Source organism: Cygnus atratus, chromosome 10 (assembly GCF_013377495.2).
Source record: "Cygnus atratus isolate AKBS03 ecotype Queensland, Australia chromosome 10, CAtr_DNAZoo_HiC_assembly, whole genome shotgun sequence".
In the NCBI taxonomy this organism is placed as follows: domain Eukaryota; kingdom Metazoa; phylum Chordata; class Aves; order Anseriformes; family Anatidae; genus Cygnus; species Cygnus atratus.
In genome coordinates this window covers 7,954,131-7,976,086 of record NC_066371.1, presented here as the reverse complement: position 1 = coordinate 7,976,086, position 21,956 = coordinate 7,954,131, and the positions used below count along the sequence as shown (strand labels likewise).

Sequence of the window (21,956 nt, the reverse complement as noted above, 5' to 3'; positions counted from 1 at the left end):
CAGTGAAGATGAGCGCTTTCAGAGCAACTTTTAGGTATAACCTGCACCTTCAAATGTGCATAGATCTATCAGGCAACAATGAAGAAAGTGAAGAAAAAAACGTACTTTCAAATGTACTTTGGCTTACAATTTTCTCATTTGTGTTTTCTTTAAAGACTTTCACAAGAAGTGGAATAATTGGGCCTTTTTAGAAAGTACATTTTGTCAGAAGTTTGAATAAAAGGACAAGTCTGCCTCAGTAATTCTCCGAGCTTTGAAGCGTGGAAGAAATCCTGCTCTCAGGCAGAGGGCAAGCTCTCACCACAGGATTTGAAATCCCATGCCAAGAATCTGGCTGTAATTTACAGTATGCTTTCTGTGCCAAAAATCTAATGTCACGCCTTGTGTAGTGAAGTAGTAATTTGCCTCAAATACACATGTACGTCGCTACAGATCCCAGCGCTGGGATGAGTAGGCCCTGAGGAACAGGCAATGCTAAATCAAAGCAACCACTCAGTGCCACTTTTGGGCTCGCTCTTCCTTGCCATACTCGGACTGCTAAGTCTATAAAGTTTATTGAAACTGCTGCCGACTGTTTCACACAGCGGATATCGCCGGACACAACGCCAGACATACAACGACCCAACCACTCCGCCCGCCCCCCTCAGCGTCCCCTCAGCAATAACAGCCGTGGCGCGAGACCGCTCGGAACCGCCCCCTCAGCCCGCCCGCCGGCCCTGATTGGTCCCCGCCCCCTGTCACTCCTCCGATCCCCGAGTCAAGGTGGGGGGGCCGAGCGCCGAGGCGCGGCTCCGCCTTTCCGGCCGTTTCCATGGCAGCGGGAGGGGGGAGGTCGAGGCGTCGCGGAGGCCATGGTGGGTGGTTGCTTCGCTTTTGGAAGCCGCCAAAGCTGAAGGTAACCTAAGTTTGGGGCTCTTTTTTCCAATTTTCCCTTGTTTTTTCCCTTCTCCTCCCGCGGTTTTATGGAGTGGCACATTCCGACGGGCTCTCGGATCCTCCCCCCTACCTAATGGTAGGGGCGGCTCCCCCTGAGGCAGCGCCCTTCCCGCCAATTCTGGGTGCCCCTCCCCCCCCGGGCAGCTCCTGAGGAGAGAGGGCCATGGGGGGAGGGGGGGGGAGGCATCGTCACAAGGCGGTGTATGCTTAAGTTGCAGTCCTCATGTAAATAACTTGCTCCAAAGCTATGTGTAAACCTCTGGCAGAGTCCCCTAAGTGTTCAAATTTCTTGATCTTTTATTTCTCCCACCCTTCATTCGATGGTTTCTTCTATTTTCTTTAGTTTAGGTTTATTTCCAGGGCAGAAATGCAGTCGCCTCTGAGGGGGAAATTATTAATAAGCTGTAAAACACTTCCAGCCCTCTGAAAAGTGCTGTAGGCTCTTGACTTGCGTGTGGGCTGGGCACGTGATCTCCTTTACACCTCAAAAATCATGAAGTTGTAAAGAATTTAACCTTATGTTCAGTCATCTACTGTACTATTACTGCTACATCTACTATATGGTCACCTACCTTACTGAAGAGCTGAGCTTGAGGTTTTCCCTATTTTTTTCAAGTGCTCAAAAATTAAACTGGTTTAGTAACTTCAGTTATTTAAGTATGTCAGTACTTATCCCTATTGCCCTATGAACAAGGCACTGAGTCTGTGAGAAGTTGCTATAAATGTTAATTAAAGCTCCAATTTTCTGTTCGGAGTGACATGACAGAAGCCAGAAATCGGTATTGTAAAGAGTAATACACAAATTACACAAGCATGTAGTTTGCGTGTGGTTGTAAGCAACTGAAACTTGAGACCGCTTAATGTTAAACGTGAAACCTGAAAGTCAAATTTGAGTTACCTCAAAGTATTAGAATTCAGCAAGATTTTCCTAAAATGTGTTGTGGGCACTAGCAGTGTGTGTATTCAAACCACAATGTCTTGCAGTGAGCATTAAAATTTATAAGCAGACTTTATTTACAGAGCTGATAAATTATATAAATATCGTGCATGCAACTGTTAACTTGGAATGCTTTGCTACTGAGAAGTAAATGTTCACGTTAAGTCTTCGGAAGACTAATTTTGCTTGGTTTTCCTTTAATACAGTGACAGACAACTGAAAATGTCATCCTATTTGGCTCAGGAGGTTCACCTTGCTAGAAGACACGAAGAGATGTAAGTAACGGCCTCAATGGCATAGCCTGCCTCACGGCAGTTTGCCTTGTGGTCTTGGGAGGTCTTGACCGGCCACTCTGCGAACATTGAATCGTACCTTTAGAGAGCACAGCGGTATTTAACAAGGGGTCGGTGTTCCAGGAGGTGGCACTCTTCCTTCATTAACTACTGGAATTAGCATCCTTGACTGCTGTTAGGAGTATTGAGATTGAGGTTTTTGAATTCCAGTGGTGGTACTGGTTTAAGATCTCTCTTTAACCTCTTATTGCCATTGAACTCTTATTTGGATTCTGTCACTCTCTGCCTCAGTTACAGAACTGCTTCTTTGTTGCCCTGTAAATTCAGATTGTGAAGCAAATACAGTAATGATTCAGGAAAATCTGCTTTTCTTATAACAATTAGTACTTGCCAATGAGCAAGAGTAGTACTGATCGAGTCACCCCAACCCACCCTGTCTTTCCTGTTCTGAGAGATTTGGTGCTTCTAAGCACCTTAGCATATGAGGACTGCTGGTTGCAATGTTATAGCTTCATGCAAGCACAGCAGGTGGTGTCTGCCTGTACCTTTTCCCTCCCCCAGCACACCCACCCTACAGCCGGCTTAATTAGCCCCATAGTTTTGAGAAAACGGGGTAAGGTAAAAAGGTTATTTTCTAGCTCCTGAGCAAAATGTTCTACCCACTTAGCAAAATGTTTTCCTTTGTAGACTGTCTCAGAGATCAGTGCTGCTACAGCAGATGGAGACTTATCTAGGAGACAAAAAGACTAAAAAGACATGGCAAACTCAAGCAGCTGATGCAGCTCGTAAAAGGAATGCAGCACTTTTAAATGTAAGTTTCTGCAACTGAATTGAAATGTCATAGTTTTGTAGCTCAGAGAACTGAAAAAAGAAAGTGTTTGCTCCATTGTTACCATTAGAGTTCCTTTTCTTGAACTTGACCCGAAGTACTAAATGACAAGTCTCTATTATCTGATGACACCACTACCTGTTTTACATGCTCTTCTTGTATGAGCCTCACGGTGGCAGCTGCTGCTATTTTTTTTAAAGTACACGGAAAGATTAAGTACATGCGCTTATAGATGTCTGCCTAAGACAGCCTCTGAGGCTGACAAGACTCAGAGCACCTTTACACCCCAATCCCAGAGAGATGGGGTTAAGTTTGGGGTTAGGGGCTGACCAACCGAGCATGCTTTTAATCCAGAGTAGGAACTCTACCCACACTGATTGTGTGAAGTTGTGGAAGAAGTTCTCCTTTTTTTTAAGGAGGTGTAGAGTGACTTCAAGAATCTTACTCGCAAGTCTGTAAAAGCAGTGTTTGGTGTTTCTGGCTCTTCCTAGTGGTGATACTGTTAGTAATACTGTGATACACTTCCTAGTGGTGATACTGTTCTACCTACCAGTTATCATATTTAGGTAAGATCTGTTTCCTAGGTAAACTCAGTGGATGTTTGAGAACTAGCAATTAAAAAGATGTGAGTTTGATGGCAGGGCCTAGAATGCTGAAACCTCTTCTGGAGCACCTAGCTTAGGCATCTGAGTTGCGTGTATTTTATCTCTCGAAATTACAAGTTTTACTCTAGAAAATAAAAATACTTATTTGAACCCTCAAAGACTTTTTCTTCATGCAGAACCTAGTGAAGGTTAAAAACGTTCATGTTTCAGCTAGGTACAAGTCTGAAGCAAGCCCTCTTTGTATTTAAATGGCAGCTATATTTAGGGAGTGGCAGACGAGGCAGAACAGATAATGTGGGATTTCTTCTTACCAATTGTGTGATGAGGAGGATGTTGCAGCTTGGGCTCTGCGAAACTGCTGCAGACTGAGCTGGGGCAATCAAACTCCTCTGTGGGTATAGACAAGTGTGGGCGCTTCAGTGGGAGGCCGGGTAGAAGGAGATGGGTTGCTTATTTCTTTGTTCTGTAGTTGGTGTTTGACTGATTTAGTACTCTCACCTAGTATAACTAATGGTTTTCTATCTGCATTTTATAATTAAAATAGATTTATTTTTCACATATGTAGTTTTTCATAAACAAGTTGTATCTTACAAATGCAGTCTCAGCTCACATACACAGACAAACATAACAAAGGCAAGATATATTTCTGCATGCTGAAAGCTTGTTGTATTGGAAATGTTAACAATAGCTTAGACATATACAGGGTGTAAATATTTTTGCAGTTACACAGATATTTGCCATCTTCTGTCACATCCTCAAAATTGTTCCTTTCAAGTGTCAAAAATGTTGGTGTTTGTACAGGAAAAAAAGCAAAAACATATGTATCAAAACAAATTCTGTTGCAGAATAAAGTAGCATAAATCAGTTTAAATCTATTAATTTTATACTGGTTTTAACAGGCATGCATTCCTGCAGATGCTTTCTGATAACAGAATAGAAAAGAAAAAAAATCTATGCAGAATAATATATGAGAAGCTTGAAAACAAGACTGATTAATGTGCCAGCTTCAGAATATTGTTCCTGATACCAGGCACTGTACATTTCACAGTTACCATGTGGAGAGTTGTTGATTTGGCCTACTCAAAAATACATGGACATGATGAAGTGTTATTTTTTTATTTGCATTTCTTTTTTTCTGCATGTAAGCAAAATCAGTTGTTTTCAGTATGTGATCATAGCAAAAGACGTTTTTGTTTCTCTGTGCTAGTTGGTATTTATGCACAGGAAAGCATTTCAAAATAAATTAATTTTCTAATCGGTAGGAAGCAGGGAACTAAACATTTTTTAATTAAAATTTTAGCATTATAAGCACTTGTTCAGCATTTTAACATAATTACCAGAATATTTTTACTTGATGCGATTAGGATGCTATAGATTAGAGAAATCTGTGTCACTTGGTGCCCATATAGTGTTAGCATAAAAGCAGAAATTCAACCAGTATTTGTAATCTAACTTATGAGCTTTTTTTTGTCAGTAACATTTCTTGTGTTTAGATTTTTTTTTGGTATTACGGTATACCATCTTATAGCATATTCATTTTCTATTTCATGTTATTTAGTGGTACTGACTATGTAGGTAACTTAAACTGAATTTGCTTTCCTGTACATCATGCAATTCTAGAATTATTTAAGTGGGATTCAGCCAGACTGTTATCAATATAAGTGACAGCTGAATTTGGTCCCCTAAAAGTGCTGCATGTGTCATGCCTTCCATTTTACCTCTAGGGAAGGGTCTTGAACTGTTTTTGTTCCAGTCCTTGTAGTTTCAGGGAAAGCGCTGTAAGATGCTCTCTTTTTTTCCTCTATACTGTGACATACTAAATTTGCTGCTTTTATTTCCAAAGAAGTTTACACTGCTGACGTATTTATTTTTATATTGATGATGGGGATTTCTTTTCCCTACAAAGTTTACCAGTTGCAGAGACATGAAAGAAGTGCCATCTAATCTTGGTTATTTTCTAAAGCATACTACACCTTCCAGCAAAAATTTTGTTCACTGTCTGTCATTAAATCAGTATTCTGAATGACAATAGGCTGCACAACATACAAACTCGAGTGAGCAACAAAAAGACACGTCCAATATCTAGGCTATGCCAAAGTGACCTTTTCTGCTAAACATATATGCACAACTGCTGTCTCCTATTTTTGCCTGAAATGCATTAATTTCCTGTCACCGTAAACATTCCAATGCCTTAACTGAGTGGATGAAGAAATAAGTTTTAATTGATACTCTTCCTTCCTGTGAGAATTTCTACAGGAATTAGGAAGAAGGGATCAAAAGGGGGAAAATCCTATAGAAGGATGTGAAATGAACATTAATGATTGATTCTGCTCTTCAGTATGGTGATAACTTCTCCAGGCTTGGTATGAGCCATGCTGATAAGAGCTTCACTTGGTGCTGTTGAGGATATATCTGCTCCAAGCACATGCAACAGAGAAATCCCTTACTTAGGTTAATGAATTTGGTATTGTCTTCTGTTATTTTGACATTATGACTCCAAATGGCTTCCCGGTCTGTTCCCATTTTCCCCCCCCAGTTTGTTTATTCCCTTTTACTTCTCTCTCACCTGAAAAGAGGCAGCCACTTGCTACTTGCCAGGATTTGGATAAATCCAAGACTGAGCTTGCTCTTTCTCAGGCATCCCTTAGCTTTTTACAAGGATGTGCACTTCCCTGTAGGAAAGGAGAGAACAGTTTTATTCAGATAAGATTTGTAATAACGTACAAGAGAATATAGTCGCGGTGTAAAAAGAATTCACGAAATAGAATTAAGATGAACACCATAGAGTGAATGAACCAAGTGTATCTGTATTACTAAACAGAACTTGAGCTAGCAGTAAGGGTGTGTTTTGCTTTTATTAATCACATCTGACTGAATTTGTGCCATATTTCTCCAACTAAACTGGAGTTGAGCACTGTTTACTTTTGATGTATTCAGATTGGCTATTATTCAATGCGAGTAATCATGTTTGGTCTCTCTTGTGGATATGCTCCTCCAGAATCTCACTCTTCTTTTCGGCGGCAGTGGTGGTGAATATTTGGGAAGTCCCTTTGGGGAATTTCCTCTCTCATTTAGTTTTTCTGTTGTACTCTTCACACCCGCTCTCTGCTCCCAACTCTGCCATCTGCTATACTTTCTTTCCCCCTCCACTCTGTTCAGCTTTGGCTTCTTCACACCCCACTCCCACGTCCCTTTCTGTCTCTCTTCATCTGCCCACCACTCAATCTCTTCAATGTTTGGGTATGGAACTAAGCCCACAAGAATGGGTCAGAACTTTAAAGGGGGAGGGGGGCTAATTTGGGGTGGTGGTTTTATTTTTGTTGCCGCTGTTTGCGGTTTTTAAATTTTATTTAGGCCTTTGTGAATCCAGCACACATCCACTGGACAAGCAGAAACCCAAATACTGATTTTTGTAAGAAAGCAATGTGAGGTGCATTGTCATCCAAGTTTGTCTGGTGAACAGCTTGCTGCAGCTCTACATTTTTGTGCACATGTTATGCATGCATATTAGCAAATCATCTTTGTCTTGAGGAGTAAAGATCTTGCACATAATTTGCCTAGTTACTTTACAGTTACAGTAGCTAAAGTACAGACTTCAGTTCCCATGCAGCACAGAGAAAACTATTGTCATCTCCCCCCCATTTTCATAAGTTAAAGAGAACAGAATATAACTGTAATTTAGCCCAGTGTCCAGGGAGAATAATAGTGTTTTACATCAACAGACTTCTGCAGTAATAAAACGTATTCCTGTATCAGAAACTTGCAGCAAACATATTTAGAAACCATAGGATATTATTCTTACAAGCTGGATTTCAGAATGACTAAAAGATTTGAACCTCCAGTGTTGTTATATGAATGCTGTTTAGGCTTAATGTTCATTTAATTAACTTAAATGCCTTTATGTGAGTGTGTATTGTCCTTTTAATATTCCCAGAGTGTTTTTAAAATGTGCTTTGCCTGTGTTTTAGGATATAGAAGCAGCAGAGAAAAAGCTGCAAGAAAGAATGTGTTTACTTCCACATCCCGATACTGTTAACTTAGAAGTAAGTCCTAGAACTGTCTTTTTGTTTGCTGTTTATGAAACATTTTGCTTTTTTTTCCCCTGAAGCATGTTCTTAAAGTGAAAATAATTGATTTTAAAATCCAGTGACTGGTATAGCCAAAGGCCTGTGTACTGTGCAGCAAGCTGAACCTAACTTCAGGGGCAAGGTCCTTAGATTCTAGAGCATTCTCGTGGAAACATTTTGCAGCTTTCAGGTTCTTATAAACTTAAAATTCAAAATGAAAAACACTAAAAATCAAATATTGTGAATATAAAGACTACTCTGATTATGTCAGAGCTACTTTGTTTTATATGTTTTTGGGTATGCTGCAGGATGTCACCTTTACATTTCAGAATCAGCAGTTTACCAACTTGAACAGAGAAGTTCTTACTTCTCAGTTATTTTGTCAGGTAGTACGGGATCTCAGGGAAAGTAGTGCTAAACCAGGAATTCTACGTCTCACCTGTAGTCCCTGGAGCATTATTTAAAGATAGCTCTCAGGCAACAATTCTTCAAGATTGCTAAGTATTGTTCTGATCCAACATACCAATTTCAGTTCCCTAATCTCAGGACTGTTTTCTCAATGTTATGCGGTGATGAATGAATAAAGAGGACAGAAGCAGTCCTGGGAGCGGGTGTAGGGACACAGCTCTGATACAGACTAAGCATCCACCCACAAGGCCACTGAATCAGATTCCCGCTTGTGTTTCTTGGACCAGCAGTTTGTGGGTTCAACATTGCAGGGTGGTTTAGTTTCCACAGGCAATACAGAATGCCCCACACTGATCGGGGTGCTAGGATGCTGTCAAAGGATGGAAAAGGCAGGAATTGTAGCAGATGAGGAGAGGTGTATTGTATGTTGTTCTCACACCTGCTGGGCAAGTGCTTTAATACTTAGGCTGTTACTTAAATGAGAGACATCACTTCTCCGTTTGGTTGCTGTTAAGTGTGTCGTATCTTGTAAATGGCTTCCTATCACCGTCACAGGGTACGTGCTCAGAATGCTGTCAGTGTTTTTTTTGAGGTCTTAAGAAAAAGCATACATTTTTCCTAGATACCTGTATGTCTTGAATCGTGCTGAGAAAGATGCCAAGCTACTTGGTTGAGCCTATATTGGCAGTGCTCAGAAACACTTCTAGACTCCTAGAGGACTTTCAAGTCACCTCTATAGATGCTTGGATCAGTTTTGGACTAGGCAATTTTGTTTCTATCTGTCCTGTGTTAGGTGGCTAAGCTGCTTACAGGATGTACACCAAGTCCACGCACGCTGGAGAGCACAGAGCAATTGCTGATGGCTGCAGAGGTCTGTGCTCTTCAGCAGTGGTGGAATTTTAGAGAGAATGGAGTTACTATTTGAAGCAGAAGATCCTATTTCAGCCTTTTTTATACTTCTAGTGCAGAGTGCTATAAATAGTAGAAGAAAGAAAACTTTATTTCATGGTACAAAATTCTGGTGCATGCTTTGCTCCAAAACACTTCTGAGCATATTTCACTCAGCCATCTATGTGTCTGTATTAATATACTTTGAAAGTTATGGCTATAATGGATCCCCAGCTTGCTAAGTCAGAGTAGTTTTGTGTGACAGCACATATGCTTGTCAAAAAAGATTCTTTGAGTAAATCTGTTGAAGAAAATATTTTTGTAAATCTGCAGGAGCTGTAATTATATCTGAGTTACATGTAAGGATCAGAATGATTAGCCAGGAATCTAATTCTCTGCAGGGAGATGTTCAATTTTGTGGTACACTTCTTCTACGTTATATATTTAAACAAGTAAAAAAAAAAGTTTAATACATATGTACTGTACATCTTTTCTACTATAAATTACTCTTTTTCTGAATGAGCATAGGTATCTAAAAATACCTATACTTGGTTTAATCCAGCTCTTGATCACAGTATCTGGGGGGAAGGGGAGAGAGGAGGTGGCACTTACAATTTCTTCTTCAAAATTCTACAAACAACAAAGTTATCCTTAGGATACTGACACCAAACATGATGAATGGCGTTTCCATTCCACAAATAAAATGGAAATCAAGTTTCTTACTCAGAGGTACAAAGTAATGCAAAGAGTTAGATAAACCAGATTTTTTTCTGACCACAAGATAACCGTATAGCCTTTCTTCCTTTTATGATTCAAATACTGGAGCTGATTACCTAGTGGGTTAGCACATAAATTTTACTCGAAACAATTGAATTGCCTTATTGCAAACTTTCCTGGGAAAAGCAATTTATGCAGCACTTCTTGTTTATAACATTAAACAGATTTTTTTTCCACTTCAGAATTTTAATGTCACTGACGTATATATTTGAATATGAAAGGTGATTTGGAAAAGCTTACAATCACAAAGTATTTTTATTAAAGGTTTGGTGGGGATTTAAACTAATCTGTTGCTTACCACAAGAGGGCATATTCAGTCACTTCACAGTTCATGATGCAGAATGAAATCCTTCCAGGCTGGTGTTCAGTGCTATATGAGAGACCTGAAATTTCATGCATAAATTTGATCTTTTGTGGATTGCTTCACTCATAAGGCAAGACTTAATAATTCCTTGTCTATCTATATTGTTTTTAAACATGTGGTGCAGATTTTGAAGTTAAGTTGATTTTTTTTCTTTCTCAGACTGTCTATTGGGCATCAGTAAAAGAGTCTCTTCCCAAGTGGGAACAGTTCCTTTTAGGAAGAGCAGAAGCTCCTGTTGGTTTTAAGAAACTGAAAACTACAAAACAGAACCTAAGCTACCCAGAAGAAGATTCACAAAATTAAACACTCCGACTTTGTTTTGTAACTTCCTGCTTAAGTGGGCAAGATCGTCCAGGTCACGTAATAAAATATATCACTAAATTGTAATGTACATCACTTATGAAATGAAAATGAACTACATTGGAGAGCTTGCTTTTGTCTCATGCCTAACACTTTACATTTAAACAGTGTTATTTTTGCTTTAGGAGAGCTTAGACTAGCATTCCTTACAACGAGAGAAGCAATCCTTCACGAAGAGACTTTGAGAATCAAAAGTGAGAAACACTGGGTGGATAGAAACCCACCGAAGTGATTACTTCTCAGTGTAAGAAAAGTCTTAGGTTATTTGTAACCCTCTGCTTTTCCATGTAAGTGTGAGAAGTAAAGACAAATTCATGCATTATCTTTCTTCACTCTAGTCATCTGTGCTGTGTGCCTCTTTGTGGATCAAGGAGAAGGGAGGAATTTACTGTTAACAGGGAAGGCAGGCTCTTTGCGTCAGAGTAGTCCCAGTTTAGCACTAGAAATCTGTGTAAAAACCTTCATGGCAGCAGATGTAGAAAGAACACCTTGAATTTGTGCTTTTTGCTTTCCCTGATTTTTTTTGCAATTGCTACTTTCGTTGCTTCTACAGCTTGTTCCAGTAACCGTTTCTGCTTTTCCCAGCTTCTTGCTGCCTACTTTATATTTCCTGTCTAATGGGTGGTTAAAGACAAGAAAAAGTAAACAAATATCTAGGCTATTTTTGCTACTCCTAGGCTGTTCTTAGTGCTATTTTCTCTATGTTGACAGTCTACAAGTGAGATCTCTTACTTAGGCATGAAAAGTTTGAAAGAAGCGAGCAGAAAGGTAGCCTGCAGCAAGTGTCAAAAAACCCTAGTGTATAGAAGTCTCGAAGATAACACTTTCTTTCTCAGCCACTGAACTGCTCCTCAGCATCCTCCTACAGAGGTGCAATATTGGTGAGTTCTGACCGTACAGTCAGCTAACTCTCTATGCAGCTTTCACTACTCATGCACGTGTGCTTTTTAAAGTACCAGTTCAGTGGAAGATCCTTCTGGGTGTGTGACTTGGCCTGAAGAAATTGCACCCTTCTGAAGCAAAGGATGTCTAGAAAAAAATATATATTTTTTTCTTTACATTAAGAACTTCAACTGGAGTCAATATGTTAAATTTTAACAATCTTATACACAACAACATTTTCTTACCCCCCTGACCTGGGAAAGGAAGGGAGCAAAAAAAAATGACCTTTGCCAGTGTCTGAGGGTATGAACGTGTAGTAATTACTGATTTGACTAGGCTATTAGTGAACCGATCTGTGCATCTCCATGTTACAGAGATGCAGATTATTTTTATATTAGGGATGTTTGAAGGGCTTTTATTGAAACTGAGGCAATTTTTAGCAACATTAATAAGTGTCCAGATTGCTTCAGATCTATGCACTAAAAAGTACGTGTTCACTTAATTAAACATAATTTAATTATTCACTGATTAGAAGGTGGTGGGGAGTTCATGGTCCAGTCAGAGCTGGAGAACAGGCTTCTAGCTGGAAACTATAGGAAGTCTGGGTAGCCTCGAAGGACCAACATCTGCAGCCACTGATCTTCCTGAAAGTAGGCACTCACTTTTGTCTGAATTTAAATTAGCTGAAGTATCACTCACACAAAAATAAATAAATAAAAACTTCATCTCTGATATAAAAACAATTTTACATTTTCAACGGGAATATTAAGAGTTCATTTAAAACTTTTTCTATTGAAGTGTCCATTAAACTGATAAGTTTTTACAGAAACTGCCATCTTAGAAATATCCTGTTGAGTGGGTGTTGGTGTTTGTAACAATAACGTTGTTTTCATAATATGTGATGGCAGATTAGCACGCTTCTCTGCAGTGTTGTTAACAGTTGTAATTAAGGAATAAACAGTAAAGGGTGTCAGTCCGATGACAATTTCATCTATAGTGTCACAATACAAAATGTCACAAAATATTAGAACTGTTATATAACTACAAAAATATCAAATTAGGCTTTCATCTTACAAGCAGAGAGCTTAAAAAAACCTGGCAGAGAGACCATTGCAATTTTATACCTACTCAGTGTTCTGTCACAAAGACAACTTGGTAATATTTTCTTCTGTAAGATCACAATGTGGTACTCGGTCTGATTTAGCGGGAATGTGTATGTATCTCAGACTTAGCTCAAATTTAAAAAGGAAATAATTGGAACCAGTTGAGCAGACAAGAAGGATAAAGCTATTACATGCAGTGCCCCCCTCCCGGAAAAGGGGTGAGGGAGCAGTTACTTGCTGACAAAGACTGGGACTCATCCCGGTCTTTGCATCCAAAGGGAAATCACTTAAACTAAAATCTGGGCCCCTAAGCACTTTCCACGTGTGAATAATCGGGGTCTTTATCTCTTTGGGCTCCGCCTAAACACTGGGACACAATGCAGATGCTCGCATAACCTTGCTTCTTTTGATTTTCCCATGGAAGGAAAGTGAAGTGTGGGCTGTGGGGGCATGGCAGCTGTGTGCAGGAGGGTTTTGTGGCGTGCAGTGCAAGGTACCTGCAGGCAGCGTTGGTATGGCTGCTGTGCCTCCGTTTAACTGCTGTGGAAGTGAAGGCAGAAACACTTCCCTTAGTCACAAGTATGCTTTGACGGTAATTGTATCAAACGTTATTAGATAATCGATACTGTATTTCTGATTTTTTTGTTATATTGGGCTAAGAGGTGAAGATGAAAATCAAATTATCTTATTTTCAAAAAAGGAAATTATTATTTTTTCCCTCTGTGCTAAAGCTGTAGAAGCAATAGGACAGGTAGTGCAATGAAAATTATATAGGAACATGCCCAGAAAAGTGGGGAAGAGGATGAAGAGAAACTTTTGAAGTAGGAGGTGTGTATAGGCAGCTGCTCTGGGAGACAAGGGTCGTCTTGTCGGCCTGCGGTCTGACAGAAATAAATGCAATTGCATATGACTAAAGCAGGGCATGGAGGCATGCGGCAGGGCCACGAAGGTGGAAGCGCGTGTCCTGATTAGTCACAGACCTTGGGGCAAGCAGCGGCAGGGCGCATAATTATGTGGTGCCTCCTGTTACATCTGTCAAGCGCACAACTTCTACTACAACTTCTACTGTGACTGAGCTAGCTTGCCACCTGCCTTTGTATAGATACAAAGTTGAGAAAGCACCTTAATGTTAGCTTAAGTGTGTTTAAACTCAAACCAACCAAACAAAAACCGGCTACCAGTATGGTTTAATACTGGCATTAAATGAGATCTTGAATGGGTATTCTTCACTGAGTCAAAGCTGTTACTTCAAAAAGACAAATTCAGTGCAGTTATCCCCCACCTCATCCCAGTTTGTTTGTTTTTAATCGTATGTAGTTTCCTACCCATTCCTGGGTGCGTGTTTTTTCCTCTATAACATAACCCGTTACTCTGTATTCTTGACTTGCTGCTTGCCCTTCTGTGCTAAAGTGTGTATGTATGCATAAGCTGCAGCGGTCCTGCCTCTTGCTCCTCCTGCTCTCCTGGTGGGTGGGGGAAAGCAATTGAGAGAGGAGCAGTAGGGGAAATAAAGGGTTTTGCCTTTATGTAAGTTAATGCTCGAGTATCTTAGAAGAAGAGCTAATTAATCACCCTTTTTTAGGTTTATGCGCAGATGAGTAACCACCGTACTAGCCTAGGAGCACAGCCTGTTCACCCATCTTGTCACCTCTACCATCACATTCCCCAGCTTTTGCTTTCTCAGTTATTCTGGCTGTGGGGGCAGTAGCAGAAGGCATGTTAGTTTTCCCTAGGATAAGAAATTTCTTACTCCACAGAATCTTTCTCCAGCCTATTAATTTCATTTGAGAGTATATATGAAATAATAGAAGGGCTTAGAGACACAATATTTGACACTTACTGGAGTGTCCTCTTGAATGCATTTATTCGAGGTCATGTTTTCATAGAAGTTGGGAGCTAGATTCTAGACGAGCTTATGGTTCCTCCTTCCTTTTTCATTCACATTGTGTAGTCAGGGATGTAGGTGCTTGGTTTGAGCTTGTTGATACTGAAAAATAAGACAAAATATTAAATGGAATGTAGTTTGAGAGGTTATGTCTGAAAGAAAACATTATTTGCTCCATAATGGTAAGTTTCATAATATTTTAATAGTTGTGTTCAGATACAACTTGACCTTAAATATCACCCCAAATGCAAGCTGTTTTAACATATTTGTAATGCTAAGATCTTCATTACTGTAATACTCTGTTTGCTCAAGGATTATTATCCATTGCTATAACGTGTTATGGCTGAAATAAAGCTTTGATCTCGTATTCACGGACTCTTGGATTTTGGTGTTAGATCGCACAGACAAGGTGCGTGTAAATTAGTGCTCACTGGAGCCAAGTGTGTGGACAGCGAGTGTCAGTGGTAGCTGCTTTGCTTAGGTGTGCTGTTTATTTTCCGTAATTTTCCTGTGACACTGATCTGAAATATTAATCTGCTGAGTGAAGATTAGAATCTCAGAAGTTCATCGCTTAAAATTGAAACGTAATAAATCCTCGGTGGATTATTTACGCGCTTCCTATTGTTTCACAATAACCGTGTGCTAAATTACTTCAAATATGTGATTACTAGCAAGATAAGGATAGAGAGAAATTTTAAGCCCTTGCAAAGGAAATATAGGTAGGGAGAAGGGGGGGTGGAAAAAGGTTATTTGGGGGATTCTCCTGCTGGGTGAGCTCTTTGTTTTTGCGGTAAATAGGGTGATTTAATTTGGGAATTTGCTACTTCTTTGAAACATGGCTGAAATGGCTCTTAAAAATGCCCTAAACTGCATCCTTGGTGTATGTATCCTCCCAGCTGTATCCTTTTCGTTTGAGTTACTTTGCATACGTTTGTCATTACTGCATACAAATAGGACGTACGATCATTTCTTCCCATAAGTTTTATCACTAGTGATGATGATCTTAAAAATAAATGTGTGGTGTTCTTTCTCCTCTCAGTCGTATCACCTACCAGAAAGCCCTAATAGGCTACAGAACAGTGTGAGACGGTATTTACATCACACTTTTGAAACAGATTCAAGCAGAGCCAGCTGCCGTAAGATTATTTTACAAATATATTGCAAATTAATAAAAAGAAAATTTCACCGTCCTTTAAGTAAATTACAGTCTCCTTGGCTAATACCTAGCTTGAAGCCCCGGTAAATTAGCACCTGCCTCACGGTGGTGCTGGGAAACGTAATTTCGGTTTCCAGCCTAGCATTTCTTTACCCGTTTATGTTGCAGGTGTCCCCGGTGGCTGCCAGGAGCCCCGGTGCTCCAAGCGGTGCCCGGCGGGAGCTGCCGGAGGCCGGGATGCTGCGGGGACAGAGCTGCTGCAGGTCGGGCTCTCGGCGTGAGGACAGCCCCGGGCTGTGTGGCAGGGAGGAAGGAGGGGGAAGAGCAGCCCTCTGTCGTTTTCTGGTTTTGGGATGGGGTCGCTCTGGAGGCACAGAGCCTCACCCGGCGGCAGGGGGACGCGGGGGTCGTTGTAGGGCGCTCGGGCTGGCGGCGTGAGCTGCAAACCCCACGGACTTGCAAGCGAAGTTGGGTTCCTGGGAAACATTCCTAGTAATAACCGGGAGGGTGGAAAACCTACCCGTAAATCCACAGGGGAAGGGGCGGCGTGTGAACGGGATGGTCGCATCCCCCCCGTCAGCTGGGAACGGGGTTTGGGGTGAGCTGAAACAGCTTGAGGTGCTTTGCCCGATTTCTCGGACGTTTCTTTTTGTTAAGTTTCTGGGTACGGGTGGCGTTTTCCTCTGTAATCCGCTTGCTTTTGCTGGATTCATTCGGTTACGCGACAATCCGATGTTGGTAATATCTCACTTCATTACCATAATGAATCAGAAGGAAGAGGCTGACTATAAACCAGAAAGCTTCTATTTATGTGAAAGGGCTTGGCAACTGGCGGCGGGAGGGCGCCGGGCACCTCGCGGGACTTGGGGACGGGGCTCGGCCGCTCCGTGCGCTTCTCCAAACCGAAACCCGGAGGGACAAACGGGCGAGATTTGGGGCCGTACCTGCTGCTCCCTGCCCCCCGCCTCCGCCTGACAAAACTGGGCAGGAGGGAAGTCAAGTTTCGTGGCGGCTCGGGTTTGTCACCCCCGTGCTGGGCTCTGGGACCTGCGCTCTCTTTCTCCGCGCTTCGACGGCGTTTTGGTCCCGGCCCTGCCGGGGGAAAGGGAGGGAGCAGAGAGGTGCCAGGGGCTGCCGGAGGGGCGAGGGGCTGGGGGTGCAATGTAAAGGGCCGGGGGGCGACACGGGGGGGTGACGCGCCCGAGGGGACCCCGGGGGGCGACCCACGGGGGTGAAATCCCCGAGGAGCGCGGCTGGAAGCAGGAGGAGGGCACCTGGGCCGGGGCAGGCATGTGTCAATTCAGCCGGCGTGTTGACTTAAGCGAAAGTGCTAAGCCATTCCTAAGGCTAAGTCAATACAGACTTAAGCCAAAATTGTTATTAACGAGCTCTAAGCTGATTTAAGAGCCCCCGGGCCAGCCGTGTCTACGCCGGAGGGTCGGGGGCGCGGTGCCCCGGCAGGAGCCGGCCCCGCTGCGCTTCCTCCACGGGAAAACCCCCCAAAACCCGGTCCGGCTCGGCCGCCTCGGTGTCCCCAAGCCGGGACGGGGCCGGGACAGCCCCGGGCTGTGCAAAGAGCCCCGGGGGGCCGCGGGGCCGGGCAGCCCCGCTCGGCGGCAGGGGGACACGGGCACGCCGCAGCGCCTGTCCCGTCCCGGCGGGGCGGTTGAGCCCCTCCGCTCCGCTCCCTCTCCCCCCCCCCACCCCCCCGGCGGGGGCCTTTCTTTTCTTCCCCACCAGCTTTGAGCAGCCCTGTTTCAGATTGGCCTTTTTATGTTTGATATAAAGAATAGTTGTTGGCCAATTCCATCTTTTCAGCGCTGCTCTCCAGGCCCGGGTCCAAGCGGCTTGTCAGATGCTCATTAACTCCCCCTTTGGCTCTTTCCAGTGTGTCTCCTAAGCTCATTGTGCCAAGAACTAGCGCTTCTTTCTCTTTACACGGCTCCCTTTCTCTGCTCCATCAGGGAGACAAATTACTTTCCAAAAGGGATCGCCAGGGATGGTTTAATGAGAATTTCTCTAGGGCTGGCCGTGGAAATCAATGTAGTTAACATTCGGTGCACTTAATTGGACTTTTCTCTTCTGCCTCCTTCAAAAAAACTCTGAAGCTATCCTGTTAATCTCTCATTTGTAATCAATTGTGTTGACTAAACAAAAGTCTAGGTCGTCCTTTCTTCCTGTCCCAGACAATCCTTTGTTGCCTCTAAATGCCTCATTCTTGAGTGCTCCTGGTCGTGTAGATGGGTTCGATTGTTGACAGTTCATTATTGCGCTTTTGTCCATTTAATCTCCCTCGCTGTGTTTTGCATGTGCATGCCTTAATGAGCTCCGTTGGCAATTAACATGTTTCTAGCAGCAAACTGGTTGCTCAGACGTTTGGAGAGCGGAGTGCAGGGAAAAGGGCAACGCAGCTGCCTTTGGCTTGGTCGCTTCCCAGTGCCCGGCGCCGTGCCTGGCCCCGCCGGGACGCACCTGGGCGAGCCGGGCCGAGCCGGGCTGAGCCGAGCCGTGCCGAGCCGAGCCGTGCCGAGCCCCCGGCCCCCCCTCGGCCCCCCCCGAGGCACCGGCACGGCTCAATCTGTCGTGTGCGCGGCTGCGGCGCCGGGAAGAGGGGCTGCGTGCGGGTTTTGTGCTCGCAGTGAGGCTTGCTGGCAAGAGTGCTGAAGTGTGAGCAGTCGTGGACAGCAGAAACATCTTGTGAGGGAGAGGATAATTGGAGTCTCTGGCGTGTGTGCGTGTGCGTGTGCGTGTGTGTGTGTGTCTGACAGAGCCACCCTCCCCCGCCATCCGCCGCCTGGGTGTGTGCGGGGAGCCGGGGGGCGGGCAGGGCTCCCCCCTCCGCTCCCGGCCGGCCCGGGGAGCTCTGCCCGCCGCCCCCGGGAGGGCCGAGGGGACAAAAACCCCCCAGGACCGGCCGGGGCTGCCCTTCGGAGCTCCTCGAGACAGCGCCGAGCTGCGCCGAGGCTGCCGCTGCCCCTCCGACAGCTCCGCAAACATCAGCGAAAACCCCGAAAAAAAAGAAATCCCCACTCTTCCTCGGCTTTCGGCCCCGTCCCGCAGCCCCGGGGGCGGGGGACACCCCGCTGCCCCCGGGACCCTCCCGCACCCCCGGGGGTCCCTGGCGCTGCTGCCGCCCCCCGCACGCCTCGCTCCGTCCCGGCGGCCGCTTTTTGCTTGGGGTCGAGCTGCAGCCCCTTTCCTTGGGGACGGATCAGCCCCCTCCCAGGTCCCCAACCGCGGTGACTTACGGCGACGGGGCTTGCTTATATTTTTTTTTAATTCCTTTTTAACCCGAAACTCTCCCCGAATCTCATTTTTTTTTTCCCCCCCAACAAACGGTACCACGGTGCCGGGCTCGCAGCGCATCGCTTCCCGCGCCTCACCCGGCCCCGAAGCGTCAAAGCTCTAACTTTTGGCACCGCCAAAATCCCAAAGCCGAGCAAGGACGAAGCCCCGCGGCGGGCTGTGGGGCCAGCCAAGCCCTCTGGGCTCCAGCGTCGCCGCCCGGTAACGAATCCCAAAAGGCGGTGCGAGGGGTCGGCTCCCGTCCGTGCGCTCGGCGGCGAGCTGCGCTTGTCCTCGCCTCCTGCCGCGGAACGAAGCGGGGAGAGGTGAGCTCCCGGCACGGCGTCCCCGGGCACTTGGGGCTCGCTCCTTCCCCTCTTCATTGGCAGGCCCGGCCCCAGCAGCACGCACGCTCCCGGCCACCCCGGCCTCGTTTCTCCGCTAGGATAATATTGTTCCTAACGACGTGGCCGGAATAGACACTTGCATATTAAAGGTAGGGGAAGGGGGGAGCCGAGAAGGGGATATTTAGTGTAATCCAAGTGCTTGATTATCCATATTCTGATCAAAAAGAGTTTCTGAGGCCTGCTGGGAGTGATTAGATTAATGTAATGCGCTTTGAAGGGTCTGTGTTTTCGCTCTTAATTTGGGTCATTACTCGGAAAGCAAGCGTGAGATCGTTTCATCTGCATGCAGGGAAGGACGGGCACTCGGGAGCGGCCGAAACACGCCGGAACGAGCCGGGCCCTTCGGGGGGGGCTCCGGGCCCTTCGGGGGGCGCCCCCGGCCCTCCCCGCCGCTCCTGGGGGGCCCGGGCAGCGCCGTGCCGCCCGCTCCCGGCTCGGAGCCGGGGCCGAGGAGGGAAATGAGACACCTACGAAGGGCCGGTTTATTGTCCCGGGCTAGGTTAGATATATAGATATATTCCTCACTTATTCGAGCGTACATTTAAAGTGGAGATTTACAGACACGTATAAAGAGCGCTGTCCTGGCGCCGGCCCCTCCTGCAGCTCGGGGGGCTCCTCGTATGTACAGCTGCGGCCCGGGGCCGATGGCTGCCGGCGGCTGAGCTCGCTGGGGAAGAGACAGAAGCAAAAGGCTGGCTCGGATAAATAGTGCTGGCCCGGGGAGCGGGGCCGAGAGGGGCCCTTAGCTCTGCCCGCTGCGCGCAGGGTCCCGGGGCGGCGGCGGCGGCGCGCTGGAGACGCTGTCGTGCAACTTTCGGACGTGCTTCTTTAAATCAAAGTTTCTGCAAAATCCTTTCCCGCAAGTGACGCACGTGAAGGGCTTCTTGTCGTTGTGGGTGTGCATGTGGAAAGTCAAGTTATAGATCTGGTGGAAGGCTTTGTTGCAAATCGTGCACTTGTACTGCTTCTCGCCGCTGTGGGTCAGCTTGTGGTTCTTGTAGTTGCCTGCGGGAGAGGAGAGAGGGGGACGAGGGGGTTACCCGAGGGTGCCCGGGCACACAGGTGAGGGGGGGCGGCAGGAAGCGGCCCCCAGCCCCCCCCCCGGCCCCCTGTCAAAGCCGCTCCGCATCACCGCGGGGCAGCGCGCAACCGGCACGGCACAAATGAGGGGCAGGGGCGGCGCGGTGACCCGCGGCAAATGGAGGGCCCGGGATTAGGACCGGGGCCCGGCACCTCTCATTTAAAAAGCATTTATAGGGCCGAGCCGCCGGCGGGCCCCGGCCGCGAGGCCCGGGGCTCGGGGAGAAAGTAATTGGGAACGGCGGCGGCTCGGCCCGCGCCCCTCGCATCCCCCAGCCGGGCAGGGCTCGCCCCGCTTCGTCCCCATAAGGATGGGCGAGGGGCCCGCGGGGGGACCCGGCCCCGGCCCGGCCCGGCCCGGCTCGGCTCGGCCCGGCTCACCTTTCTGGTGGAAGCCCTTGCCGCAGAACTCGCAGACGAAGGGCTTGTAGCCGGCGTGGATGCGGATGTGGGTGTTGAGCGTGGAGCTCCTGTTGAACGCCTTCCCGCACTGGTTGCACTTGTGGGGTTTCTCCTGCACCGGGGTGGGGTGGGGGGGGTGGGGGGTGAGAGGCCCGTTAGGGGGCTGCGGGGAGGGGTAACCCCCCCCTCCTCCCCCCCCCCCGCGGCCCGGCCGCCCCCCGCCTACCTGCGTGTGGATGATTTTGTGCCGGCACAGGGTGCTGGCCTGGCGGAAGCCCTTCCCGCACACCTTGCAGACGAACGGCCTGGCCCCCGTGTGCACCGGCATGTGGCGGGTGAGGTTGTAGTGCGCGTTGAACACCTGCGGGAAGCGCCGGCACGGCCAGGTTAGGACCTGGGGTGGGGGGGGTGGAGGGAACCTCTCCCACCGCCCCGCATCCCCCCCCCCCCCCCCGAGCCTCGTACCCTCCCTGGAGCCTCGTCCCGCCCCCGGAGCCCCTTTTTACCTTGCCGCAGACCTCGCAGGTGAAGTTCTTGGGCTTGCCCTCCGCCGCCCCGCCGCCTCCCAGCTTGGCGTGGCCTTTGGGGGGGCCCCCGCGCTCCGCCGCCTCCTTCATCACCTGGTCCAGGTGGCCGGGCAGCCTCTCCTTGTGCGCCAGGGGGGGCGGCGGCGGCGGCAGCTTCTCGGCCGCCAGCCCCGCCAGCTTGGCGTTTTCCAGCAGGAAAAGCTTCTGGTGAGCGGAGAGCCCCCCCGGCGGCGGGGCGCCCAGCAGGCCGGCGGGGAAGAGCTGTCCGTGCAGCAGGTCGGCCGGGTGGTACGCGGCGTCCAGGTAATTGAAGTAGTAAAGGGAGCGGGGGGCGGCCGGCACGGCCCCCGCCTGGTGGATGACCTGCGGCTTGATGAGCCGGCCGCTGGGCTGGCCCAGGGCGAGCTCTGCCTTGCAGCACACGCCGCAGTTGGCTTTGCAGAGCCCCCCGCCGCCCCGCAGGCTGCTCTTCCACAGCTCCGAGTAGTTGAGGAGAGTCTTGGAGGGCACCTCGTAGCCCAGCGGCGGGATGGGGATCACGCAGGGCAGGGGCGAGCACAGGCTCAGCGGCTTCTTGCCCGGCTCCGGCTCCGGCCCCGGGCCGCCTTGCCTCTGCTCGAAGGCCGGCTTGGGCTCCGACGTCTTGGCCATGATCCGCTCGATGGAGAAGGCCAGGCTCTTGGAGGGGTTAGCGGCGGCGGCCCTGCCGTCGTGCCGGGGGCAGGAGGAAGGCATGACCGTCTCCAGCGACCCCGAGCTCGCCAT

General features: G+C 47.1%; 2 protein-coding genes across 2 annotated transcripts; one reads left to right on the top strand and one right to left on the bottom strand.

The window, feature by feature from the left end:
• Positions 1-784: 784 nt before the first annotated feature.
• C10H3orf14 (chromosome 10 C3orf14 homolog) lies at positions 785-14,701 on the top strand. The gene is made up of 5 exons (XM_035546626.2): positions 785-895; positions 2,080-2,148; positions 2,854-2,977; positions 7,569-7,643; positions 10,264-14,701. The coding sequence occupies exons 2-5, from the start codon at positions 2,096-2,098 to the stop codon at positions 10,405-10,407; spliced, it is 396 nt and encodes a 131-aa protein (XP_035402519.1). The 5' UTR covers positions 785-895; positions 2,080-2,095; the 3' UTR covers positions 10,408-14,701.
• Positions 14,702-19,924: 5,223 nt separating this feature from the next.
• On the bottom strand, positions 19,925-21,956 carry FEZF2 (FEZ family zinc finger 2). Its single transcript, XM_035546628.1, has 4 exons — positions 21,171-21,956; positions 20,891-21,025; positions 20,644-20,776; positions 19,925-20,187 (listed from the first exon to the last, which is right to left on the bottom strand). The coding sequence occupies exons 1-4, from the start codon at positions 21,954-21,956 to the stop codon at positions 19,925-19,927; spliced, it is 1,317 nt and encodes a 438-aa protein (XP_035402521.1).

Coding starts and splice junctions, on each gene's coding strand:
- C10H3orf14 (XM_035546626.2), top strand. CDS start 2,096: ATGTCATCCTATTTGGCTCAGGAGGTTCACCTTGCTAGAAGACACGAA. Junction 2,149..2,853: donor GCTAGAAGACACGAAGAGAT/GTAAGTAACGGC, acceptor TTTCCTTTGTAG/ACTGTCTCAGAGATCAGTGC. Junction 2,978..7,568: donor GGAATGCAGCACTTTTAAAT/GTAAGTTTCTGC, acceptor CCTGTGTTTTAG/GATATAGAAGCAGCAGAGAA.
- FEZF2 (XM_035546628.1), bottom strand. CDS start 21,956: ATGGCGAGCTCGGGGTCGCTGGAGACGGTCATGCCTTCCTCCTGCCCC. Junction 21,026..21,170: donor CCTGCGAGGTCTGCGGCAAG/GTAAAAAGGGGC, acceptor CGCTTCCCGCAG/GTGTTCAACGCGCACTACAA. Junction 20,777..20,890: donor ACAAAATCATCCACACGCAG/GTAGGCGGGGGG, acceptor ACCCCGGTGCAG/GAGAAACCCCACAAGTGCAA.